The sequence below is a fragment of the Molothrus aeneus genome, chromosome 2, assembly GCF_037042795.1.
Source record: "Molothrus aeneus isolate 106 chromosome 2, BPBGC_Maene_1.0, whole genome shotgun sequence".
Lineage (NCBI taxonomy): Eukaryota > Metazoa > Chordata > Aves > Passeriformes > Icteridae > Molothrus > Molothrus aeneus.
In genome coordinates, this window is record NC_089647.1 from 30,597,998 (window position 1) to 30,621,200 (window position 23,203).

A 23,203-nucleotide genomic window follows, 5' to 3' on the forward strand; every position below is an offset into this window, starting at 1 on the left:
ACTGGGAGGATGGTGGTTAGGAAAACTCAGAATTATATGGCAGAGCACACTGACAAACACCCTCAACAGAAAAAGATCTCAGGCCAGTTTTGCTTGGTGAGCAAAGATGTAGGTGGCCAGCTCTGCTTGGTGAGCAAAGGTGTAGCCAAAGCAGCTGAACCAAGGACACAGAAAGAAAATGAAGCTGCATGCAACATGAAGTGCATGGAGTGCTGGACCTCAACACAAGACAGAAGGAAACACACGGAGGGAACAGCACAGTGATCAAAGAAGAGTTTTTATCTAAAAGTTGTCTCTTTCAGAAGTATTCTGCTGTCCTGGTGCTTACAAACTACCAGATTCTAGGAAACTTTGTCAGAGTTCAAAGAGTCAAAAAACCCCAAAAAAGGGTGGGTTTGCTCTCAGAGGAAGGGACTGATTAGCAGTACATAATTAAGCACCCCAAAGCAAGCAGGAAAGCAATTCTTGCCCTCAAGAATTTCTTACCTCCAAGACAGCCAACACAGTATCCAGCTGGTCTTCCCGCAGAGTGATGTTGTTGGAGATTTTTCTCATTGTGTGTATTGACTGCAACCTGACCTCCTCAATTTCATCATTAAACATGTCAACCAGAAAATCCAGGCATTTCTCCGCAAAAGAAGGCGAGGACTGAGCCAACATACACAGGGCTTCAACCGCAGCAATTCGAACCTCTGTTAAAAGAGGAGCAGGGAATTCACTGAAAATAATTTAAAACTGTCTGGTTTAAAAGGACATTCACCCAACAGTGAGGTCTTGTACTCTTCAAGGGCTGGGCTAAGGACAGGAGATGTTAAGGAAATGCTGAGGGCAACAGAGCCTCAGCAGGGACCCACTGAGGACCTCTTCACAGACAAATCTTCAAATCAAGTCTCACTTCTGACACAGGCCCTGCTGCTGCCATAAGCATCTGCAAAAGGGACCTGCAGATGAAAAACAGGTCTCTAATCCATCAATAAATACTGCATATTTCATAGTGTCTTTTGCAAGCATAGCATTAACACTGGTATCTTAAGCAAACTAATTTAGTTAATTAAACTGTGGTTGTTTTATTCTTCCTGACATTTTAATTGCTTGGAGCTTTCACTGCATTTTTACCTTGCTATGCAGCACTTTATGAATTGCTGAAAAGCCCCAGAGAATCAACGTTTTGGCAGTTAACAGAATGAAAGTCTTCTGCTTTCTGACTTCATATTCCTCCAGACAAAGGGAAAAGGTACCACCTAAATGTTAAAGTTATTTGAATTAAAGTAAAAAAACACATCAGAAAGTATCCTGAGTCTACTTACACTGTAAAACTTTGCAGGAATTTGAAGAATACCCAAATATAACAAGGTTAGGCAGAGATGAGATTCTCTTCCCTATAATCATCCTCATTAGCTTCCCTAACATTTATGTGCTAGGATCAGAAAAATGGTAATTAATCTGATGTCTTGCAAACATTGTTGTTTTAAACATACTTCTAGTTTTCACTCAAATTAGCTCATCTTGAAAACATTTACTTGAACTTGTGTGGAGCTTTTAGGCCTATTGTTCTTAAAGAAGACATCTGACTCCTCAGGATTCTGATCAAGTACAAAAATGCACAGACAGCAAGACCCTGCTCGCTCAATAATGATGCTTTTGTCACAGCTCTGAGTCTCCATGGTCATTAAGACCCAGGTATTAAGTGAAGAGAAACATATTGCTGATACTGCTTTCATAAGCTGACACACTAATTCAGATTTAAGCTACAACATGGAATTCAAGCAGGGTTACCAGTCAGGGGAAGCTCAGCAGTATTTAAAAATGCTGCAGTGGAGAGAGAGATCTGTGTATATTTCACATTCGTTCATTTTATCCACATTCCTCGACAGCAGCATACTGACTCAAGACCTGTGGCACAAGAAACTGTAGAACATGTTTCATTGGGCCAAGGGGCTGAACCAGTGAAACATTTTTTATTGTTAGTCAGGAAAAAAAGAAGGTGCACTTTCAAGCTTTAGGGAGAGTTCAGCTACTGGGAAAACATGCATTTATTTGCAGGACTCATGGAGCAATAAACCCACTTTTACAACACAATCTACAATATTTTTGTTGTGGTGGTTTTGTATGTTTTAACTTAACCTCATCCTTCCAATTACATTAAAAGCAAATTCAAAAATTACATTCAGAGCTTGGAATTTTCATGGCTTATGCAAATACCAGCCTCGCACTGTACCAGGAGAGGTTTAGATGGAAAACATTCGGGTTGTCAGTCATTGGAACAGACTACACAGGGTAGTGGAGGAATTGTTATCCTTGGAAGTGTTCAGAAATCATCTGGATGTGGCACCTGGGGGCATGGTTTAGTAGTGGACTTGGTAGTGTTGGGTTAACATTTGGACTCGATAGTCTTAGAGGTATCTTCCAACCTAAATGATTCTATCAATTTCCTTCCTGCTGACAAAACACCATTTTCAAACAGCAGTAACTAACTGCCAATTTCTGACCACATCCAACTGTTAAATTTAAGTCAACAACAAGAAATAATCCCAGTGGGTTTTTGCACTCCAGAAGCAAGCCACTTATTACCATATACATTACTAAAACTTTACCATTTATAGGAAGCAATTTGCTTTTTCTACCCAACTGAACACTTCTATCAAAAATTCTGTGCAACACTACAGCACCTTTGAAACAACTGCCATATCAGAGATCACAGTAATGCCCATCAGCCAACACAGATCTCCCCCCTTTAGGTATTCCATGCCCAGTTAACACTTACCATACATCTCATCTTCCAGGCCATGAACAAAAGCCCCACAAGCTCCTGATTCAATCAAGTTCACAGCACCAGTATCGATTTCCTCTTTGGGAGCATCGTCTCCCCACTTTCTGCCACTTGAAAACTCCCCAGAGCTGTAGAGCTCTTTGGCTCGTTCATGTGCAGTGCGCTTCCTCTGTCCAAAAAAACATTTCAGTTACAACCACATCAACTTCAAAAGATGACTGAACAAAATATTAAACTGGATCTGAAAACAGATATAGCTGGAGGCTTAGACACTGGCACACATACAAGTGCTAAGAAAAGCAAACAGTACCTACTCTTCTATGGCTATTTCTAACTGCCACTAACTCTCTGTAGTTTTGATGTAGGGAAAAGATAATAACAAACACATTTTAATTAACATATTCTTAGACATCCATTGCAAAAACAGCCCAACTGGGTCAGAACAAAGGCCCATCTAGTTAAGAAGCCAATAAGTGATCTGCAAAAATGCTATAACTTTGCAGTTTGACTTGTTAAACTGCAATTAAATACTTTAATGCTAGCAATACTATCCAGAGTTCAGCAATGTGTAAAATGGGATATTCATTCAGTGTGCTTGCTAGTCTGCCCTCCTGTTCCCACACACTCTAAATAAAGCTGCACAGCACTTTCTTTAACAGTCTTTACAAAGCAGCACACAAAAAACAGCAGCTCTTGATCATTCTTTTGTAGACAGAAAAAAATTAACCTAACCTTGAGCATGTTGCTTAAAGAAGGAATGTTACTGAAAAATTTTGCTTACAGGGTTGAGTAGCCTTTAGCTACTCATGTTGCTTGAAATTTTGATGTTTTTTGATCAGATGTTGCAGGATGTTTCCAAGAGCTTGCTCCTAGAACTAGGATGCAATCTTTCCATACACAATAGGCAAAGTTTTTAGCCAAAAAACTATCAGAACACCACAAACATTTACCTCTCAGTTGTTGCAAAACTCGAATAACCTAGAGCTGTTTCTTACATGCTTGGTTAATGAAATCTAAAACTAGCAATTGTTTCATTGACTTTAATCTAAAACAAAACCTGTCATCATCAATTAACTCTCAGCAACCCTCAGGCAAGGACAAGATGAACAAGCACACTCAATATTAACACACCTTGTGTGATTTTAGCACCTACACACAGGAAAACAAACTCAAACCCTTACATACCCTCAGATCTGACATGAGCTTCTTGTCAAGGGTCTGCTCCAAGAAATGGGAGCTAACTTGTTGCATAGAACCCTAAAGAGAAAAAAATATCAAAAGGAAAAAACAGGATTATTCTAAACTGCACCATATAATTTCCTGACTTATCCCAATATGGCATTCAATCTTATCCACTCATTCTAACAGCTTTATGCAATACCTGACACTATTGTACGTCAGAGTCTAAAAAAGTGAACTTAAGAATCAGAACATCTAATTTTCCCACTGAGGTTAATGTGGCTTTTCTTGAGTTCAATTGGTTCACATGTCCTGTGGCAGAGAAGTAGGAGCAGGAAATTATGACATGGATTTGTTTTTTTCTTTAATGTTCAACCATCTGCTCTCAAGGGAAGAACTCACTGCACAGTTGAGCTGAAAAACTGTTGGGTTTTCTCAACCTCCCTCATGTATTTCACCTCAGAATTTTGGGAGAAATTTACCTATATGGTTTTAAACATCCTCCCATTCTCTCTTTTTTTTTTTTTTCAAATATATATGAAAAGTCAAGTAACTTAAGAGAAACTATTCTCTGCTAGAGAAGAAAATAATGCAACTTACCAATAACTTTGCAGCTTGTACTCTTACAACCCAGGAACCATCACTAACCATATGGCAAATTTTTCCAAAGGCATCATCAACCAAGCGAATTTCTTCATTAGAAGAAGGAATCGGGACAATGCTGACATAGAGAAATCAGTTTGTTGATTGTATTCCATACTAGATGGCATCAATAAGAAACAACCATGCTGATTTCCGATCATCAATGTTCAACAAATACCAGGAACCAAAACTTCATTGCATCAGTGCATTCTCATCAGGCATCAGCCATTTGTACACATCAGTTTCCTAACAGCCCCTCCTCAGACCTACCAGCACAAAACTCTCAGGATTAGGAGGTTACTTGGCCAGTACTTTGAGGACAGTGCATGCAGGACGTACCTTTCAGGGTAAAGCTGACTGAGGACCCAAATCAGCTGAACTGCAGCACTGCGCACTTGCTCGTAATCATCTGCCAACAGCTTGCAGGCCTGAAAGAACATTCATAGTCCAATGTACCTGAAACATCTCCACCTGAGCTGCCATTCCCTTCCCACAATGTCAGCAACAGCCTCACCACAGTTAGGACAGATTAAAAATCAAAATGAATCTAGACTTCCCTGCTACTCTCTAGTATTTCCAAGTTTGATCAGGCAGACTAGATCTAATAAAGTCAACCAGGCACACGTTATAAACTCCAGAATTGCCTGTACCATGCAAGAAGGATGAAATGAGAGTCTGCAATAGAGCTGATTTGATACAGGCTGCAGCTGCACATCTTTACTGATATAACAAACACAAGCTTCATGGGTACTCTCCAATGAACAAGGGTTTAAGACTTGCAGACTACGACTGCCACATGACAGGAATGACTTCATCATGCCTTGCACTTCCCGTGATCACCTCCCCAAACAATATACAACAAAGCACATGCTTTAGTGCATTTAAGCACAATGGATGCAAAATAACCTTTTATTTCCACTGTTATACAACAACAAGGAATATCTGCTACCTAAGTGTAAAATACTCCTCCTCTGCTCAGTGTCCTCCTCCTCACAAAACACACTGCCAAAGAACTCAAAGAGAAAGATGTGCAGACAAGTACAAAACAAATACAAGGTTTTACCTGACTATAAATAGCTTGCTGTAACTTTAGTCCTCTTTCATGAAGCTGTAGCTACAGGGGAAAAAAACAAAACAATGTAAGAAAGTGTAAATACATGTTTAAGGGACACAGACTAAGTTTTCACCACAGTTTTTCTGTTTGAGCTGCTATAATTAAAATACTGCATTACCTTGACCATAAGGATTTTAAATAATATTCTTGACTTCAGTATAATTTTTTAGCTTCATAATCATTCATACTTAGATTATGGAAAAACAATTTATACAAATACACTGCCTGTTCATTCTCCCAACCTTCAAATAATTTTTTAGTGTTAGCCATATGAATTCACAATTAAAACAGATAATTAATTACTTTATTACCATTCCTGAAACACGGATCCAAAAGTAGCATTTACATGGCATGAAAACTCATTGGCAATCCTTCTGTTACTGAACCACAGGGACAGCAAAGTGTCCTACATTGTTTCTTTTTAGAAGGATGAGTAAGTACAACATCTAGGAGAGGGAGATTTCAGAGAGACTCAAGTGCAATCTGACCTCCTCAAATGCATCTTCCTTCTTTCTCTGGAGTTTAATAACATTAATTCAAAGATCCTCGTTGACCATCACATTAGATGGAACATTATTATAAACTTAGGGGTAACAGAGAAACTTCTGTATCCCCATACACTCACAGGCAACTCACATTAAGCAGTATTTTGAAAAGCATGGTCTTTGCTTGCATTTCTTCAAAGCTAAAAGCTTCTGAAGGGTCCCCACACAAAAAAAAACCCAGTATATAGTATATCTCATGAACAATTAGAGAATGCTAATGAATGCAACCATGAGGCAATACATAAATGTTTGCTTTAAAACAAACAAACTAAATTCTTTCTGGACTTATCACACAGGTTTCCTATCATAAGCAGATACCTACTGCATTTTGGAGCACTAGTGGTTTCTTGTAGTTCTGGTAACCAATACTAAATCAAGAAATAAATTTGTCTCTAAAAGAAAGAGCCTACACATACTCAAAAGAATGAACAAGTTGAAAAAGCCTCTTCAGCTATACCTGAAACAGAAGTTATGAATCACTCAAATGTCCTTTAAGATCTCATGCTACTCTGGTATTTCAAGACCTAGCTTATTTTTTCGGGTAATTTTGATACACTGAACAGGCTTTTACTAAGTTAATTAAAATAATCTCTAAAACAAACCTCTTTGTGTTAGTTTGCAGCCCTCTCTCAGCTCCCTGATACAACTCCAAAACATTTCTTCCACCATACCAGCTACACTTACCATGGCTTTTATAGCTGCAGTCCTAACTCGAGGGTCCTGATCATTAAAATGATCTCCTATTATCTTCTGGACATCTTTGGCCGCCTGGCTTTCAGCCTCTTTTGCAACACCTTTTTCCACTGGGCCAAGACAGCCAATTAGCTGAAGACACTTATTCCTTACACCATGAGAAGAATCTGTCAGATGCTGTGGAAGAAGAGATGAGCAGATGTAGCTGGATTCTTATGGTTCTTTTAGCCCTTTGAAACATTGTGCTATGTTTCCTAGCAGTTATTAATTTTAGTATTGTAACAGTTTGTTGAGAAAAATTAAAATAATTTAAATACTGACTACCTTTCTTTTTTTCTTGTGGCAGTGACAAAAGTTTCCTGGCCCAGGGAGGCCTCCTTACCTTGCAGGCTACCTCTACCAGCCTCATCCTGACAGATGGATTGTCTGGGAGTTTTGTGCCGATCACTAACAGGGTGTCCAGCAGCTGAGCAAGGACTTGGTGGGACTCTGCAAAACAGAAGAGTGAAAGGCTATGCACTACTCTGCTGAACTCTTACCAGCTACAGGATCACAGAGTGATCCACATTGAAGGCCATCCTGAAACCTTTCAAGGCCTGAACTAGCCCAGCTCCCTCAGCTATGCCTTGTACATCACATACTCCAGTCCTCTACCACCTCAGGGGCTCTGCTGAACTCACCCAACCTTACCAGCACCAACCTGGCACTGGGGAACCAAAACTGGATAAAGTATTCCAGATGTGGCCTAACCAGTGCTGAGTAAAAGGGTAGAATACCCTCCTCCCTTGACCTGCTGGCTACACTCCTCTTGACACAGCTTGATGAGCTGGCCTCTAGCATAATATAAAAAAAATCTCCTCCTCAAACACATTTTCCATTTTAAGCAAAACTGTCCTGTAGAACAGAGAACCTCAGAAGCAACAGCTCCCAGACGGAGATGCAAAAGCAAATTTTGCACTCCTTTAGAACAAAGATTTAGAGCAGGCAGGTCAGAGGAACATTTTTCTCCTCCTCAGAACATGGTGTTATCTGTCATCACTCACAAAACCAGAAAATTAATACTCTAAGCAGAAATTCTCAATCATACACTTGAGATGTAAGACCACTGTCCCAAATGCTTTGACAGCATGATTCCACCTTGACCTCAAGCACCACATCAAAAGTGAGACTTACTCTCATTCTGAAGGGTGTTAATGGCATCATCCATAATGCAGTCTGGGGAAAATCCTGCAGTCTTTGACAACAACCCCAGCAAGGATGCAATCTTCAGCCTTACAGAGGCATCATTCTCCTGGAAGGAAACAACACCCCAAAAAAACCCCAATACAGCAAGTTAAACAAAGAGAACAGCATATATTACCTACATACATCTACTCATTAAAGAAACAGCAAATGCTGTCATAGGTGATAACTGCATAAGTATGCCTCATCAATAAATATTCCTTTAAAATTAATTTCAAAAGTTCATACATTTTAAAGATTTATTTTGAGGCTTCTACAGACTCATGCACACATGACTTGTGGTCATAACTGGATGGTCTCTCTTTCATTGTATTGCCAAGGATATCCAATGCAGAATAGAAAGGCAGAAAGTCATCTGCATGTCATACATGGATCTTACCATGCATTTGTGCAACACTGAACACAGAGTTGCAGAAAAATTACAGTAACAAATATCCCATCTTTCAACAAGAAATTTTACAGTTATAACTGTTATTTATATCTGTCAAGTGTTTAAGGGAGACTTCAGTGCCACACACAGCCTCCAAGTGACAAATGTGACACCCAAGGTAGCAGTCCCTTTCTCAACTGAACTGAGAAGCGTTTTTTATTTTAGGGTTGAAGTTATGCATTCGAACAATGGATACTGTCGTGAGGACTGTATGGGGACTGCCCTACCAAAATCTATAGGCATGAAGGAGCAGGAGGCTACAGGACCATCTTAAACAAAACAATGACACTTCAAACAAATAAATCATCACATAACTTCCACTGCAGTTACAGCTTTCAGGGTCAGGTTTCTGGATGATCAGGGAAAGTGTAAGTGTTATGGAGTACTAAGAAACAAGTTCTTTTGAAAATTTTGTCTGTACGTAAAATAATATCAGCTATGTTAGTTTTGAAAGCAATATTTTTAAAAGCTGGATTCTGTAACAGGCTGTGTTCTTGCCAGTGTGATCTTATCTGCAGGTTCATGAGTCTCTCTTCCAATACAGGCTACAAAACAAACTCCGAGCACAAATAATCTGTGTTATTTGACCAGGAACTCTGTATTTCATAGAATCAGAGAATCATTTATGTTGGAAAAGACCTTCAAGACCATCAAGTCCAACCCCTAACCCAGCACTGACAAATCTACCACTAAACTGTGTCCCCAAGTGCCATATCTACCCATCTTTGAAATACCTTCAGGGATGGTGACTCAACTGCTGCCCTGGACAGCCTGTTCCAGTGTTTGATAATCTTTTCAAAACTTTTTGGAAAGTTTTCCAAATATCCAATCCAAATCTCCTTGGAGCAGCTTGAGTCCATTTCCTTGTTCTACTGCTTGTTAATTGGAGAAAAGACTGATCCCTGACAGTTTTTTTCATAGATTTGATATTAAGCAGAAATTCTTTAGTGAGAGAGCAGTGAGGTACTGGCCCAGAGAAGGTTGCCCAGGGAAGCTGCCTCATGCCTGGAAGTGCTCAAGCCCAGGGTGGATGGAACTTTGGACAACCTGGTCTAACAGAAGGTGTCCCTGCCCTAGCAGAGGGGTCAGAAGTGGATGATCTTTAATGTCCCTTCCAACCCAAACCATTCCATGATTCTGTGATTTTAAAAGTGCTGGTTTTTACCACATAAGCAATAGCTAAAAGGTTTCTCCACTGCTAGAGAAAATGAAGAACAAGGTAAGGACACATCAGTCAGGAAAGTGTTAGATAAAGCTGAAACAGCTGTAGACATCTGGGCTCCCAGCTGGAAAAGTTCCAGTTCCCTGGAAAACTTGACAGGTCTTTTGTCCCTTGCCAAGTTAACTTCCACACAGGCCATGAGCAGGGATAACTTGTCACAGGCTACTGAAACCATCAGCACAGGGACAAAGTAACACAATCAGAAATCACTTGGGTCAAGGGCTACAGCTGCTCACTCTCAGCCCAGGCTGAGTCAGCAACACAGGAGCCTGTGAGCCCCTGTTCAACATCCCACACCAAGCAAACAGGAGTAGAAGGAGCAAGCATGTTTGACTCCCAGCTTCACCACCTTGTAATAATGCTCCAGCAGGATCCTGACAACCCCTTCCACGCTCTCCACTTCCACAGGCTTCCTGGCAAACTGGAGCAGGTACTGCAAGGCATCTGCAGGTGAGGTGGCTTTGCACAGGTCCACATGCAGCGCTGCTGACTTGCTGGGCTTGGTCAGCCGCAGCTTCTTGGTGGACAGGTCCTCATGCTGCTGCTGTGGGCAGAGGGACACGGCTCAGAAACAGCACATCCAGACCCACTCCTCCCCAGACTGAACATGGGGAGGCCTAAGGAAGCTCCCATGTCCCAGGGCAGTCGCTAGCCCCTCCTTCATCTGTCTCAAGGAGACACCCATGATCAGACCACTGTGGCTGTTACTGTCCTGCCCAGGTAGTCCCCGTCCCTGCAAAATACGGCTTCTCCCCACCCTAGGCTGGGTCAAATCCAGCTGCCTCCAACACCAAACAACGAATCCAGGGCAAACACCGGCTTCTCCCACTCCCACCGGCCTGGAGCAGCCCAGAAAGCCACTGTAGTTCCTTCCAGTCGCTGGCTAGGGGATGCTTCCTCTTCCCCGCAGCAGTCCCGGCTCTGCTCAGGTCAGAGAATCAACAAAACGGGCCCGGTTGGAAGGGATCACAGTGGGTCATCTCGTCCAAGCTCCCTCTCAAGCAGGGTCATCCCAGAGCACACTGCACAGGACTGCGCCTGGACGCTTCTTGAGTATCTCTAGTGAGGGAAACTCCACAACCTCTCTCCCTCTTCACTCTGAGGGGAACACCTTCCCTCAGACCTCTCCCCTCCAGCAGCTCCAGCCTTCCTAAACTCGGGGCCGACCCGTCCCGCTCCTCCCCAACCCCTCAGGGGCCGCCCCAGCCCCGACGCCTGGCGAGCGGGAGGCGCTCCCAGGCTCGGCGCCGAGCTGGGCCGGCGGGTTTCCCCACAGCTCCGCCTCACCCGCCGGCACCTCCCGCCACACGGCAGAGTTCGGAGCCGTCCATCCTGGCCCAGGGGGTAAGTGTTACCTGGACCACCTTGGTGAACTCCTCGTACACCCGCTTCTTCAGGTGCGCCGCCATGACGGCCCGCGCAGCCCGGAAGAGGAGCCGTAGAGCTGCGGCGGGGAGGGGCCCAGGCGCGGCCTCTCTTTCCGCCCGGAGGCCGCACTCGATGGTCCGGCGGCCTCCCGTTGCCATGGGGACGCGGGACCAACATGGCGGCCGCGGCTCGTCCCGCCCGTCCCGCCCCAGGGCGGCTGCCCCGCGCTCTTTCGCCGCAAAGTACACCCAGTTTTCACTAGTGAGAGAAATAGCGGATTTGTCTTTACAAACAAGCTGTGGGTCTGCTGGTAGATAAAACTAGCACTGGGAGATAAAAGAAACGGTGGGAAGGATTCTGCTGATTGATGATTGGAAAAAGATATTTGCTTTTACAAATAAACTTTAGGTTGGCTGATAAATGAAATTAGACATTGAAAGATGAAAGAAACAATGGGGAAGAAAAACCCCTAAATTCCGTAAGAATTAAAAATTAAAAGGGATGGTTATACATTAGAGGGAAATCTTTGGTATCAGGTGTATTGGGAAGTCTGTGCCTCTCAAGTACCTCAGCCAATGGGGAAAGAGAGAAGGGAAATGTGCCAGGAAATTAGGATAAAAAGGAGGCTTCGTCCTCCAAAAATTTAAGAGATCCCAGGGGTATGCCCCATGGCCTCTCCCTTTATTCGAATAAAGTAAAAGGACTCCTCTGTCTCCTTTTTGGGCATAAACCTCTGATGTTTGTGGATAAATTTTCCTAACACTAGTATTCGATTTTAAGCTGACTTTCCCACCTTTTTCTACTTTTTTTAGCAAATAAAGAAAGGAATGCTCATTGGTTCTAAATGACATAATTATCTTCATTGATTAGTATTCTGTCCTCTACTGGTTATTTATTCTTGCTTCTCATGTTAATTAGTCCCCATTTCTCAGTATTTTTGCTATCTTTCTCCCAGGTAGGGAGGTTTGCAGCACATACTGAAGAGTCTTTGTTATCTTCTGGTTTCTGCAAATGCCCTTGTAGTCTATAAATTCTGCATTTTTTGTGTCCACTTTCAGAAATACATCTCTCTCTCGCTTCACCAAAGCATATCAGGGCTAGTTTAGCAAAGCTTAAAGTTTCAATGATTTTCCCAATCAAACTCTAGCAATAATCGTTTGTGTGAAGAAACTATCTATGTGTTGGCTAAAAGTGACTTAAGACCAATACAATGCTAATAAATAATATACTGCTTATGATTAATTAAAACAATTAATTGAAAATAATTAGAAAAATTCTTTCCATCAGAATCGTGGAATCACTAAAGTCAGAAAAAATGTCTAAGATCATCAAGTTCAGCCATTAATCCAGCACTGCCAAGCCCACCACTAAACTCTGTCCCTGAGTGCCACATCCACACATTTTTTGAGCACTTCCAGGGATGGTGACTTGACCAATTCCTTGGGCAGCCTGTTCCAATGTCTGACCACCCTTTCAGTGAATACATTTTTCCTGATGATTTTCCTGGCACAACTTGAGGCCATTTCTCTTGACCTGTCCCTCACCTGGCCACAGCCTCCTTTCAGGCACTTGTAGGGAGCAATAAGGTCCCCCCTGAGCCTCCTTCTTTCCAAGCTGAACACCCCCAGCTCCCTCAGCCACTCCTCATCAGACTTGTGCTCCAGACCCTTCCCCAGCTCCACTGCCCTTCTCCAGGACATTCCAGGGTCTCAATGTCCTTCTTGGAGTGAGGGGCCCCAAACTGAACCCAGGATTTGAGTGTGTGCCAAATAAAGTTTCTCATGGCAGCAGTCCTATAGACTTAAGAGGTTGGCTGGTGTCAGGCTTTAACTATTCTATACTGAGATTTTTTTTTCTCCGAATATATAATTTTCATCTCTGTTGTTGTGACTTAAGCCAGTTTCCCCACCCTTAGTATGGACAAAGTGAAATAGATCTCTTTAAAGCAACCTTTTGTCTACTGGGAGGCCTCCTCAATCTCTCTTCTTCCAGGCTGAGCACCACCAACCACTTGGTTAGGATCAAAAGAGCCTCTTTCCTAAACCTTTTTGTCCTCTCTGACACTGACTGTGTCCATTCTTACCAAGGCTGTGAATGTGAGAGATCTCAGAGTCCCTTCACACCTAGAGCAGAACTGCCCTGAAGCCTGGAGTGATTCATGGCTGTCACTGGGGGAGAGGTCCATGCTAGGATAAGCACATCTGAAACAGTTTAATTAGGAGTGCCTCAAATCTGTTATGCTAAAGACAAAACTTCAGATCTTTAGAATTCTGGGATCTTCAGGGGAAAATGTCAGTAAATAAAGCACTTCTGCATAATTATAAAAAAATTTAAAATTTATTTATTTGAAATCCCAGGGACCATTCTATGATTCTATGTTTATTGTCCTTGACTGGAAGAAATCCATCTTCCAAGAAGTAAAGGAAATATGGTCTTTATCAAATCAGCCATTATGATTCTCAGAGTGATTAAACCCAAGCTGTTTCCAGTATAAAAATAAACTTTCAAATTCTAAGATTTTTTTTAAAAGCCTTGTACAATGCAACTTGTGTTTGGTAGAAGAGAATTTGCAGGCTGTTGCTTCAGTACCACTTCCTTCCCACCAAATCATGGCAGGTTTTCCCAATTCTTCCAGGCGCTTATGTAGTTAGAAATAGCATCATCTTAATAATGAGTGTCATAAGGAAAAGATTAGATTGTGTGGTCTGAAAAAGGAGTGTGTATCCTTAGATTATAAATTCCTCACAACAGTGATGGTATTTTTGCCTTTTGTTGATCCTGGACCATAGCTGAGGTTCTCTATCTTTCCTTAAGAACAAATAATAAATAATGGTAATAAATACATTGACTAGAGAGTAGGCTGTCTGCTGGAGAAATAAGAAGCGATCATAGGACACTGAATCCTTCCTTTTAACCCAGATTCTAGTGTAGAAAGGCAGGAGAAGAATAGCTTTTGCCTTCCCATTTAGAAACCAAATTTAATTTGAGTATGTGGTAATATCATTGTTTCAGTCAGTATTTCCACATATGCGGCCTGTTCCCATTTGCACTGAGAGAGCACCTCTACATGTCCACCAGACATATTTGGGATTATTCATTTCCCTTAGGTTAAGTGAGGTTGGCTCAATTCTCAGATCCATCTCTTTGAACTGAATGAATAGTAAGCAACACTGAAAAGTAAAATTCCTCCTTTTTCTGGAGCCTTTTAAAACCCCTAAAAAGTTATCCCCTAAACCTCAAGTAAAGTGGCTCTTAAGTGCTCTTTGATATGGAAAACAGCCAAAGGAGATCCTTTTGTTGGCCTGTGGGTTTCTTCCTGTCCCTCTGGCAGCTCGTGGTTTATTCTCCACAGTCCAGGTTAATTTGTTCCTGTCATTGCTTTCTGATGTTCCCTATCAATGGTGGCACTTTGTTACCACCAGGTGAACAGGAACTTGTAGAAGAAGTCATGCGACTTGAAGCGAAAACCTTTTTCAGCAACATGGGGCTGAAAGGATATTTTATACCCTTTGGCTTCAATGTCCATTTGAATGCAGTCCAGCAGATCAGAAATACTGGGCACAGCCTTCCAGGGGCCAAACTTCACCACAGATTTTTTATCCATGTCCAAACTGTTCAAGGCATCCTGACACCTGGCTGCGTCCTCCTCGGTTCTGACCACGCATACGATGACGCTGGACTGTCGGGACGCAACCGCTTCCGCCCTCGCGATGCGGATCATCAGCTCGATGTTCTCACTGTAGTTGGGCACACGAGCCAGAAACTGCCTCCTCGCCACGAGCTCCCCAAAGATCTGTGGGGAGTCCTCAAGCTGCTTGATCAAAGGCTCTATGTCATAGAACAACGCCTCCTTGTAGACGTCCTGGATGCACTGGGTGGGCACTTGGTTACTGCGCAGGTACTCCAAAATGTATTTGAAGTGGGTGCCTGGCCTGTCGATGAAGAACCTCCCTTCGGAGTCAGTCCTGAGTTTGGGCTGGCCGGTGAACATCTCTGCCAGCTTGGAGCCAGGGTGTTTCTTCAAGGTGCTCAGTGTTGTTGTGTACATCTCCCCGCCAACATTTAACTCCACAATTGGTGACAACTGAAAAAAAAACAGTGACAAAAAGCCATGTGCATTATCACTCTGAGGTCATCAACATGGAAGTGTCAAGGAAAAGCCAAAGGGGGGGACAGCCAAAGGCTATACAGAGACTCCATCATCAGAATGCATGAAAAGACACTATATTTAGAAATCTGCAGTTCTTATAAAAACAATGGTGGACCTAAGACCTGATTGGCCTTTAGGAATCTTCTCTCACACTATTGGTGAACTATGAACAGCACACTCTGGAGAACCATATCTATAAACAACGCTTACAGAAAAAGAGATAATAATTGTTTGGATTCTTTCCTCTAAATTTCCCACAGCTTCTAAAATCCTGGGAGAACTATGTCTCTCTCTGTTCAGAGGATATGTAATTACTACAGCTGGAGGATGGAATGATGATGTGAAGAGCAATATGGACTCCCATTTTGTGGGTGTCAGATGGGAACCTCCACCTGATTTATTGCAAAAAGCAGATGCGGATGCTTATACAGCTCTCACCACCAGAGCAGCAAAGACTTGGACATTTCTAAATGGCTAAGTCCTCACCTCATCTTTGGAAAGTAGGAAAGTGTCATTTTCCTGGTGGGAAAGAGGGAAAATAAGTACCCTGCCCAGAAAAGCTGGGAGTGACTACAGGAACCAACACTGATCTCCTAAGCAGCTCACAAGCATTGTCCCTGTGGGCCACCTACAGCAGGGGCAGTAGGTGAGCTCTCACTCACCCCATGTGCAGAGGGACAAAGATAGAGCCCAAAGCTGTGCTATTTCATTTTTATAATCTGAACTGTTCTTTCCTCTTTAAAGGAGAAACTAAAGCCTTTAAAACTTTATAAATAGGTGGAATTGGCTTCCACTCATCTGGGGGTTCAGCTGCAAACACTGAAGTAAGACAAAAATCCATCATGTCAGAGGTGCAGGACAAAAGCTGTTTAGCAAAGCACCTAAAAATGTGTGATGGCTTTAGTTAGGAAGTAAAGGAAATATTTCATGCAACTGACATGGACTTAAAATGGAAAAATGTAAAGACTGTGTGTTTGTTCGCATTTTTTAACCCTCTCTATTAACACCATTGTTTGAATTGAAGGAGGCCTGAATACCTGGAAAGCTGGACTTTTAAAATTGACCTTCTTGTATGTTCAGTTCTGAAAAATTTTACTAGCTTCCTTTTGCACTTGGTCATTTTAGGTAGTAGTCAGCAGATGAGAAGAAAAGGGAAGAAAGAAAGAGAGAGTTCTTTTCCTCCTGCCAGCACTACTGTAATGTAAGTCACAAGCCAGGCCGGGGCCACACCTGCCATTGGGAAGGCGTCAGTCAATAAACAACCCTATTTTCCAGGAGCTCACCTGCACTTTCTTGGATCTGATCATGAAAGGAGCTGCCTCAGTGCTGCTGGTCACATGCCTCAGGTGAAGTGTGTGCTTAAGTACTTAGCTGGATCACATGGGTACAGAGCCACGGGATGACGCGAGCTGATCTCACAGCACACACCAAGAGAAGGGGGGGGCTCCTGTGCCCTCTCCCTGTCCTGTTCTTGTACCTCTCTGTGTGCTCTCTTGCTCACCTCATGCCAGCTCTGCTTCTCTTTCATCTTAGTGAACTGACAGAGGATTTAATGACCACAGAGCTGACAAAAGGATGGGACTAGGAACAGACAGCCTGGTGCAATGGGAGACCTTCCCTTTAAACTATAAGATTTAGCAGAAATTTGCTCACACCCTCAGCAAGCCAGGGAAGCAGCAGGAGATTCAGGCCAAAGACCCGGCTGGAATATTGCTTTGCACTAGTGTGGGCAGTTTCATTTCAAGAGCAGTCATTTACACTTGGGTCAAGAAGACAAGTACTATTCTGTCTGAGACTATCTTGTGATTTCCACCTACTGAAAAACACAGCCCAAAGCTGTTTCTGTAGTCAAGTGTCTCCCTAGGAGATATGCTATTAGTCCAAGAGCTACCAACAGCACTCCCCACCAGGGACTATTTGACAGGAGAGTCTCAGGCTTTTGAGCCTTTGCTCCTTTTTCAGATGGCAGGTCAGATGTTTCATGCTGTTTGTCACCAATACAAATGGATAGCATTTATTCCTTTATACAGTAGCCAAGCTTCATGTTCTTGCATCTTGATTAATGGTTTTAGCCTGGCATCAAAAAGGTTCCCAGTGGACTGGAAGTACTGGCACCAGCTGATTCCCAGTTCTGTAATTAGCCAGCAAGATGACACTCAGGAAAGTCATTCCATCTATTTGTGCCCCAGTTTACTAATCTGTAAAACAGTTTCTTCCATAGGGAAGCATTTTGCAACTTACATCTGAAAAGTGCAACGTATGAAGGTTGGTTTTCTTAATACAGAGAGGTCTGGAGAAGAGATTGTTCAGCTTTAACCAAGAAGACAAACTGGTTAGCAATACACTGAGGGCAGAGGAGACTAAAAAGAAATAATCTCATCACTGATTTCCACCTAGTAACATGCTGCTTGTCTGAGACTGCCATTAATTTTCCTTATAGCTAGAAAAACTGCTGCTCCCACCTGATGATCCTGCATGTCAACAACACAGGGCAGCTTTGGCATCATTGGAGACTCATAAGACTTGCTGAAAACCCCAAAACCTACAACAGGCTTTTATTTAGGGAACTGACCAATTAAAGTTTATATTAATTGAATTCCACTTCTTGCCAAAGGAGAAGAACAACTCTGGTAATTTGCTGTTGTCAGATCTTGCATGCCTGTGACAGACCTGGCCCTCCTGTAACACAACAGGTGCACACAGGCACAGCTTTTTAACTAGAATCTTCTTCTTAGGGATATATTTGGCAAGGCCTGGTGTCTTCAGATTAGCATATGGGGGAAAAAAACCCACTCAAATGTTGCCCATCAGGGGTGCTTTGATCCCACATGAGGGAATTGTGCCCTTGAGGACATACCTTACTCACCATATGCAGGCTGCTGGTGACCTGCTTCCCAAGGGGCTTGTGCTCTGACGAAATGCTCATCTTCCCCAGGAGCTGAGGACTCAGCTGTTTGGGAAAACCTGCTGCTCAGTGCTGGCGTCCTACCCCACACGCAGGATGGCTCCCAGCTGTGCTCCAATCCTCTTTCACTTGGTCTTTCTTCCTTGGCTCAGCTTTTTCCCTGCTCCCAGCCCAGCTGCTGCCACGGAGGTTCCAGTTTGTCGCAGGCAGAGTCCTGGTTCTAGCTGCAGGTGTAGGGAGAGGGGAGGGGACAGCCTGAAAGCGGAAGTATTTGCTCATTAGTTTTCTGGCAACCAGCAAGGTGCAGGGTGGACTCAGGCTGGCTGCCAGCACACACCTCGTGTGCTGCTATGTGAGTGGTGACTGAGGGCTGAATAATCCCTTCCAAGGGAGGCACCTCCAATGAGCCCCATGAGGTGCGTCCACCTCTGCCTTGACAACTGATTGTATCAAAACCAGTAAACATTTTCACAGCTTTTTGGCCTAAGTGCGCTGCTGTTTTAAAGCACAGTTTATCCCAAACAATTTCACTGATCCCATTTTTCACTCACACTGATGACAGATCTACAGGGTATCTACAATCTGTCCAAGGTGATGGCATTTTCTTCCTCACCCATACAATCTCTGGGCACTGAGTAATTTGTGCAAGGTAAATAAAACCAAACCTGAATCTCTGCTTGAACATAAACTCTTAAATTGACCATAAATATTTGATTATTATCTTTGCATGACATTGTTTTCTAATATCCTGTATCCACCAAATATATAATGTGGGCAGCACCACAGATTTAGTGGTTGTAAGACTATCACAAAATCAAAACACTCACAAGGATGTAGTGAAGGTGAACTTGAAAGTACTTAAAGGGGGATTTATAAAAAAAGGAGAGTGAATTTTTGCCTGAGCACATCATGACAGGACAAGGGGGAGCATCTTGAAAATAAAAGAGGAGAGATTTAGATTAGATATAAGACATTCTTTACTGTGAGAGTGATGAGACAATGGCACAGGTTGAGAAAGCTGTGGATGCCCCATTCCTGGAAATGTTAAAGGCCTGGTTAAATGGGGGTTTGAGCAACCTGTTCTAGTGGAAGGTGTCCCTACTTATGACAGGGTCGGGGCTGAGGGGTTGGGGATGGAACTAGATAGTCTTTGAGGTTCCTTCCCAATCCAAACCACTCTGTGATTCTATGATGATTCTCTGTCTGTGTTAATTTATTAAGCACAGAGTATTACATCAGAGCTAGCCTAAATAACCTCTCCAGAACCAGATCACAACCCTTCAGGATCTTCTTTATTTCATTCCAGGTCATTCTAAGTGCACTGTTGCTTCCAAATTTGTCTTCAGGGCACTCATCACTTCTGTGTCTTCATTTCATTCTGGTGGCAAAATTGCCATGGGCGTGATTGTCCAGAGACGTAACATAAAGTTTGTAATGAGAGACAATATCTTTTATTAGATCAGCTGATACAGATGGATAAAACTATCCATGTTTTAGGGCACATGAGGCATTCCCATGTCTGTCAGATTCTGCTTCAGCTTGCCTGGGGTTTTTTTTCCCATTTTTTTTCCAGTTTCTGTTGGTCTAAATAAAAGGTGTTATTCCCTCTACCAACACTGCCTCGCTCTCTTTTGTTTCAAGATGCTTCCTTTTGCCAGCAACCAAAAGAAAAAGCTCAGACAAATACAACACTTCCTAAAAATCTTCCTGGGGAAGATGTTAATTATGAAAATTGTCAGTATGGTATATAAGGAAATAATTTGCACAAAATCTGCATTGTGCTCATGGACACCAGCTTTCTTGCTTTTGAATACCCCAGGAGTTTTGCTGGATCTGTATCCTCTCAGAAGACAGCATTGATCTGAGCAAGAGCTTGAGGCACAGATGGAAAACCAGTTAGAATTTAGATTGATTCACTTCCCTTGAAGCCTGTTCTCATGAAAGGCTCCCTCAAACTGGGCCCAGACTCTTGAATGCTTTGTGCATTTGGGTAAACCTATCATTGAACCCATCTTACATTTTGCTTTTGGTTCTCTTAAGCGTCCTCAGGGATCCTCAATGATAACCTCTGTCTGAGTTATCTCTGCTGCTTTGAATAGAAATGCTTGAATTTTCTCTTTACCAGACCAGCAGAACTGGTAGTGCTGGATGCACCAGTGAGGTCTGCTTGGGACCCCAGATTTTGTGACTTGCAATAAATTTTAAAAGATTAATGCTTACTGGAAAACAAGGAGACCTGGAAGATCTGTGTGTCCTGGACCTCTAAGGGCTGCAAATCCCATTCTTTGGGCTGACTTATGTAGATGTTTCAGATCATATCCTGGATATAGCTGACAGAGTTCACATCCACCATGTCTTCAATGCTGGAGGTGGTAACCTTTCCTTCTGCAGCTGCAGAGCTGAAAAGATGGGTGAACCATCACCTCTCTGCTCACACAAGCTTTTCACTCAGGCAGGTTGAAGGGCAGTAGATGAGTTTACCTTGCCCATCTGAGAGATTTCCCCAAATCAGAATCAAGGGTGGCTAATGGCATTCAATTCCACAACAGAAATCCTTACCACTTTAGCAAAAGGAATAGTTGCCAGCTCAGAGAGTCCACAACTCTCTTCTACTGCCACACCAACCATGGCTTGTCCTCAGTGTGATGAACATACTGGTCTGGTTCCTCTGCCGACAGTTTTTATTTTATGTAAAAGGGATATTTCCAAGCCTGTAAGTTCTTTCAGGCAGGGACCATCCTTTCCCTGTATTTTCATGAAAGAATTAGCCTGTGCCTGGACCTTGGAGGAGCAACTACAATATGAATCATAAAAATAATCATATTAGTGCTTAGAAATTTGGTTCTACCAAAGAAAAATAACTTGATGGTGACTTTGTGGGGAATAAATATGTGCTTTTTGAAAATTGTATAAATATTTATATAACATGAGCTGGAACATCTCTGTGCTGATACATACATTTACTCAGAGAATGATGAGGCACTGACACAGATTGCCCAGAGAAGTTATGGCTGCCCCACCCATTGAAGTGTTCAAGGTTAGGTTGGATGGGGCCTTGATGAAACTGACCCAGTAGGTTACATCCCTGCCCATGGCAAGGGGGTTTGGAACTGGGAGATCTTTAAGGTCCCTTCCAACCTAAACCACTCTGTGATTCTGTGACTGTGCATCAGTTTGGAAAATAGTACTATCCATAAAAGTATTTATCAAGTTTTTATTCTTTAATATGTTGAATTGTCAGCCTCTGTTTAAGAGACTCAGCGATTCAAGAACCACTCCTAAATCAAACACCATGTGCTGTGCAAACACTGTCAGCATTCCTAACTGGTGCCTTCCAGCCATTTATCAGCTCCACCCACCTTCTCAGGATGCACGGCTGAAGGCTTGTATCTGAGATCTCAGCTGCCACAGTACATTCCACTGTTAAACAGCACAACAATTTTTCTCTTTTATTTTCTGTGTAATTAGCGATTCACTAAAATAAAAGCAAGGCAGGAAGGTCCTGGTCTTGTCTTCCTTTTAGAGTGCTGTGGATCTTCACTTGCTGCCGAGCAATCAGGACCCCGCTAAAGGGGTCAACGTGAATATATGAGCAAGGCATGGAGCTGCCTGGAGGTGAGGGAGGAAACGGGCATACCATCTGCAGAATATCTGCTCATTTTAGATGGAGGCTTTTGGAGCTGATGAGTCTCTGATTTCAGCCTGAAGGATGTTATTTCACTTTCGTGATACGGCAGATTCAGAGAGCATCTGTAGCAACATGAACAACACAACCAGAGCCTGCAGCACAGGGCTTGGTGGCAATCCTTCTCTCACCATAGATGCTCAGAGATCTCCAGTTTTATAATCAAAAGTGGAAAGTTGATGGAGAACCACTGTTCAGCCAAAGGAGCACTATTTTAACAGCTGAGATTTTTTTAAAATGTCCTGAACAGGCAAGGGGGCACTTTCCTCTAGTGCCCAGCTCAGCAGGATTTCCTAAGGGTGGTGTGTCTGGGAGGGAATGAGTCACTTGGAGGTGGGACCCAACTTGTCCTGTGAAGAGCTTGTAGCTCCTGTCCACCCACTCAGTGAGGGCTTTGTCCTAGTTTCCCCACAGTTCACAGGGATCAGAAGTGAGCAAGGTCCTGCCTTCCTACTCCAGCTGAGCATCCCCACCTCCTCTGTCCCCAGCTCTGGAGTATGTCATGACCAAGCAAGGAGGAACAGAACTGCTTCACCTGTTTTGCTGGAGCTTCTGAGGATTCCAACAGGTTGTTCACAGGAGAGGACATGGTGCTGGGAATCCAGGAGAGAAGGGGATGTTGTGGGAGGGAAAGAAGGATGCTGGGGAGCAGGTTGGGATTCGGCTCCAAGCACAGAATGATGGCAGGATTACACTGAGGTTTTGTAAGGTGGGAGAGACAGAGAGCTGGGGGAACATTCATCTCAAAGCCCTGCCAAAGAAACCCAGCTCATCTCCCTGCACTGAAGCGTGGCCTTGGTGGCCAAGGTCCTTCACCCTCATGTACCGGGGGACGGTAGTTTGACAGAAGTGACAGCTCATAGGAAACACAGGACACATCTGCACAAGGCTTTGCATTTTATTTACATTTCCAAAGAGAATGGTTTGGAGGGGTTTAGGCACACACAGAAAAAAGCATCCCTTCAAAGTTACAGATGCCTTCTACAAAGCAAGAACACAAACCACTCATTTCTGCCCCGCAGAAATCCCCCTAGGACAGGAGAGAAACGAAGCAGGAAGTTTGCCAGCAGGATCGGCCACAGGACAAGTCAGATGGTACAGACAGCACCCAGCAGGCAGACAGCCAAGCTCTGTGCTGCCCACAAAGGACGCTCCTCAGTGGGACTTGACTCAGGAGAAGTGCCACTGGACTTGGAGAACAGACCCTGTGGGGATAACACACATGGTCAGGATGTCCTCATTCCTGTCTGGCTGTCTT

The 23,203-nt window shown here is 43.2% G+C and overlaps 2 protein-coding genes across 3 annotated transcripts in view; both read right to left on the reverse strand.

Annotated features, from left to right (window-relative positions):
* Window positions 1-11,275, reverse strand: part of INTS4 (integrator complex subunit 4) — a 32,703-nt gene extending 21,428 nt beyond the window's left edge. The window contains exons 1-11 of the mRNA XM_066572304.1: window positions 11,193-11,275; window positions 10,187-10,381; window positions 8,117-8,234; window positions 7,326-7,432; window positions 6,935-7,120; window positions 5,655-5,705; window positions 4,931-5,019; window positions 4,550-4,670; window positions 3,956-4,027; window positions 2,765-2,939; window positions 487-692 (exon numbers count right to left, since the gene is read on the reverse strand). Of these exons, the coding sequence (XP_066428401.1) occupies window positions 487-692; window positions 2,765-2,939; window positions 3,956-4,027; window positions 4,550-4,670; window positions 4,931-5,019; window positions 5,655-5,705; window positions 6,935-7,120; window positions 7,326-7,432; window positions 8,117-8,234; window positions 10,187-10,381; window positions 11,193-11,246 (1,374 nt within the window). The 5' untranslated portion in view covers window positions 11,247-11,275. The remainder of the gene's footprint in view (window positions 1-486; window positions 693-2,764; window positions 2,940-3,955; window positions 4,028-4,549; window positions 4,671-4,930; window positions 5,020-5,654; window positions 5,706-6,934; window positions 7,121-7,325; window positions 7,433-8,116; window positions 8,235-10,186; window positions 10,382-11,192) is intronic.
* A 3,342-nt stretch (window positions 11,276-14,617) lies between these two features.
* On the reverse strand, window positions 14,618-18,281 carry KCTD14 (potassium channel tetramerization domain containing 14). Of its 2 annotated transcripts, none has more exons than XM_066570115.1 (2): window positions 18,222-18,281; window positions 14,618-15,289 (listed from the first exon to the last, which is right to left on the reverse strand). In XM_066570115.1, the coding sequence occupies exons 1-2, from the start codon at window positions 18,279-18,281 to the stop codon at window positions 14,618-14,620; spliced, it is 732 nt and encodes a 243-aa protein (XP_066426212.1). The 2 variants fall into 2 exon arrangements, with proteins under 2 accessions (XP_066426212.1, XP_066426211.1); XM_066570114.1 differs by having other exon boundaries at window positions 18,213-18,281.
* Between the last annotated feature and the right edge of the window lie 4,922 nt (window positions 18,282-23,203).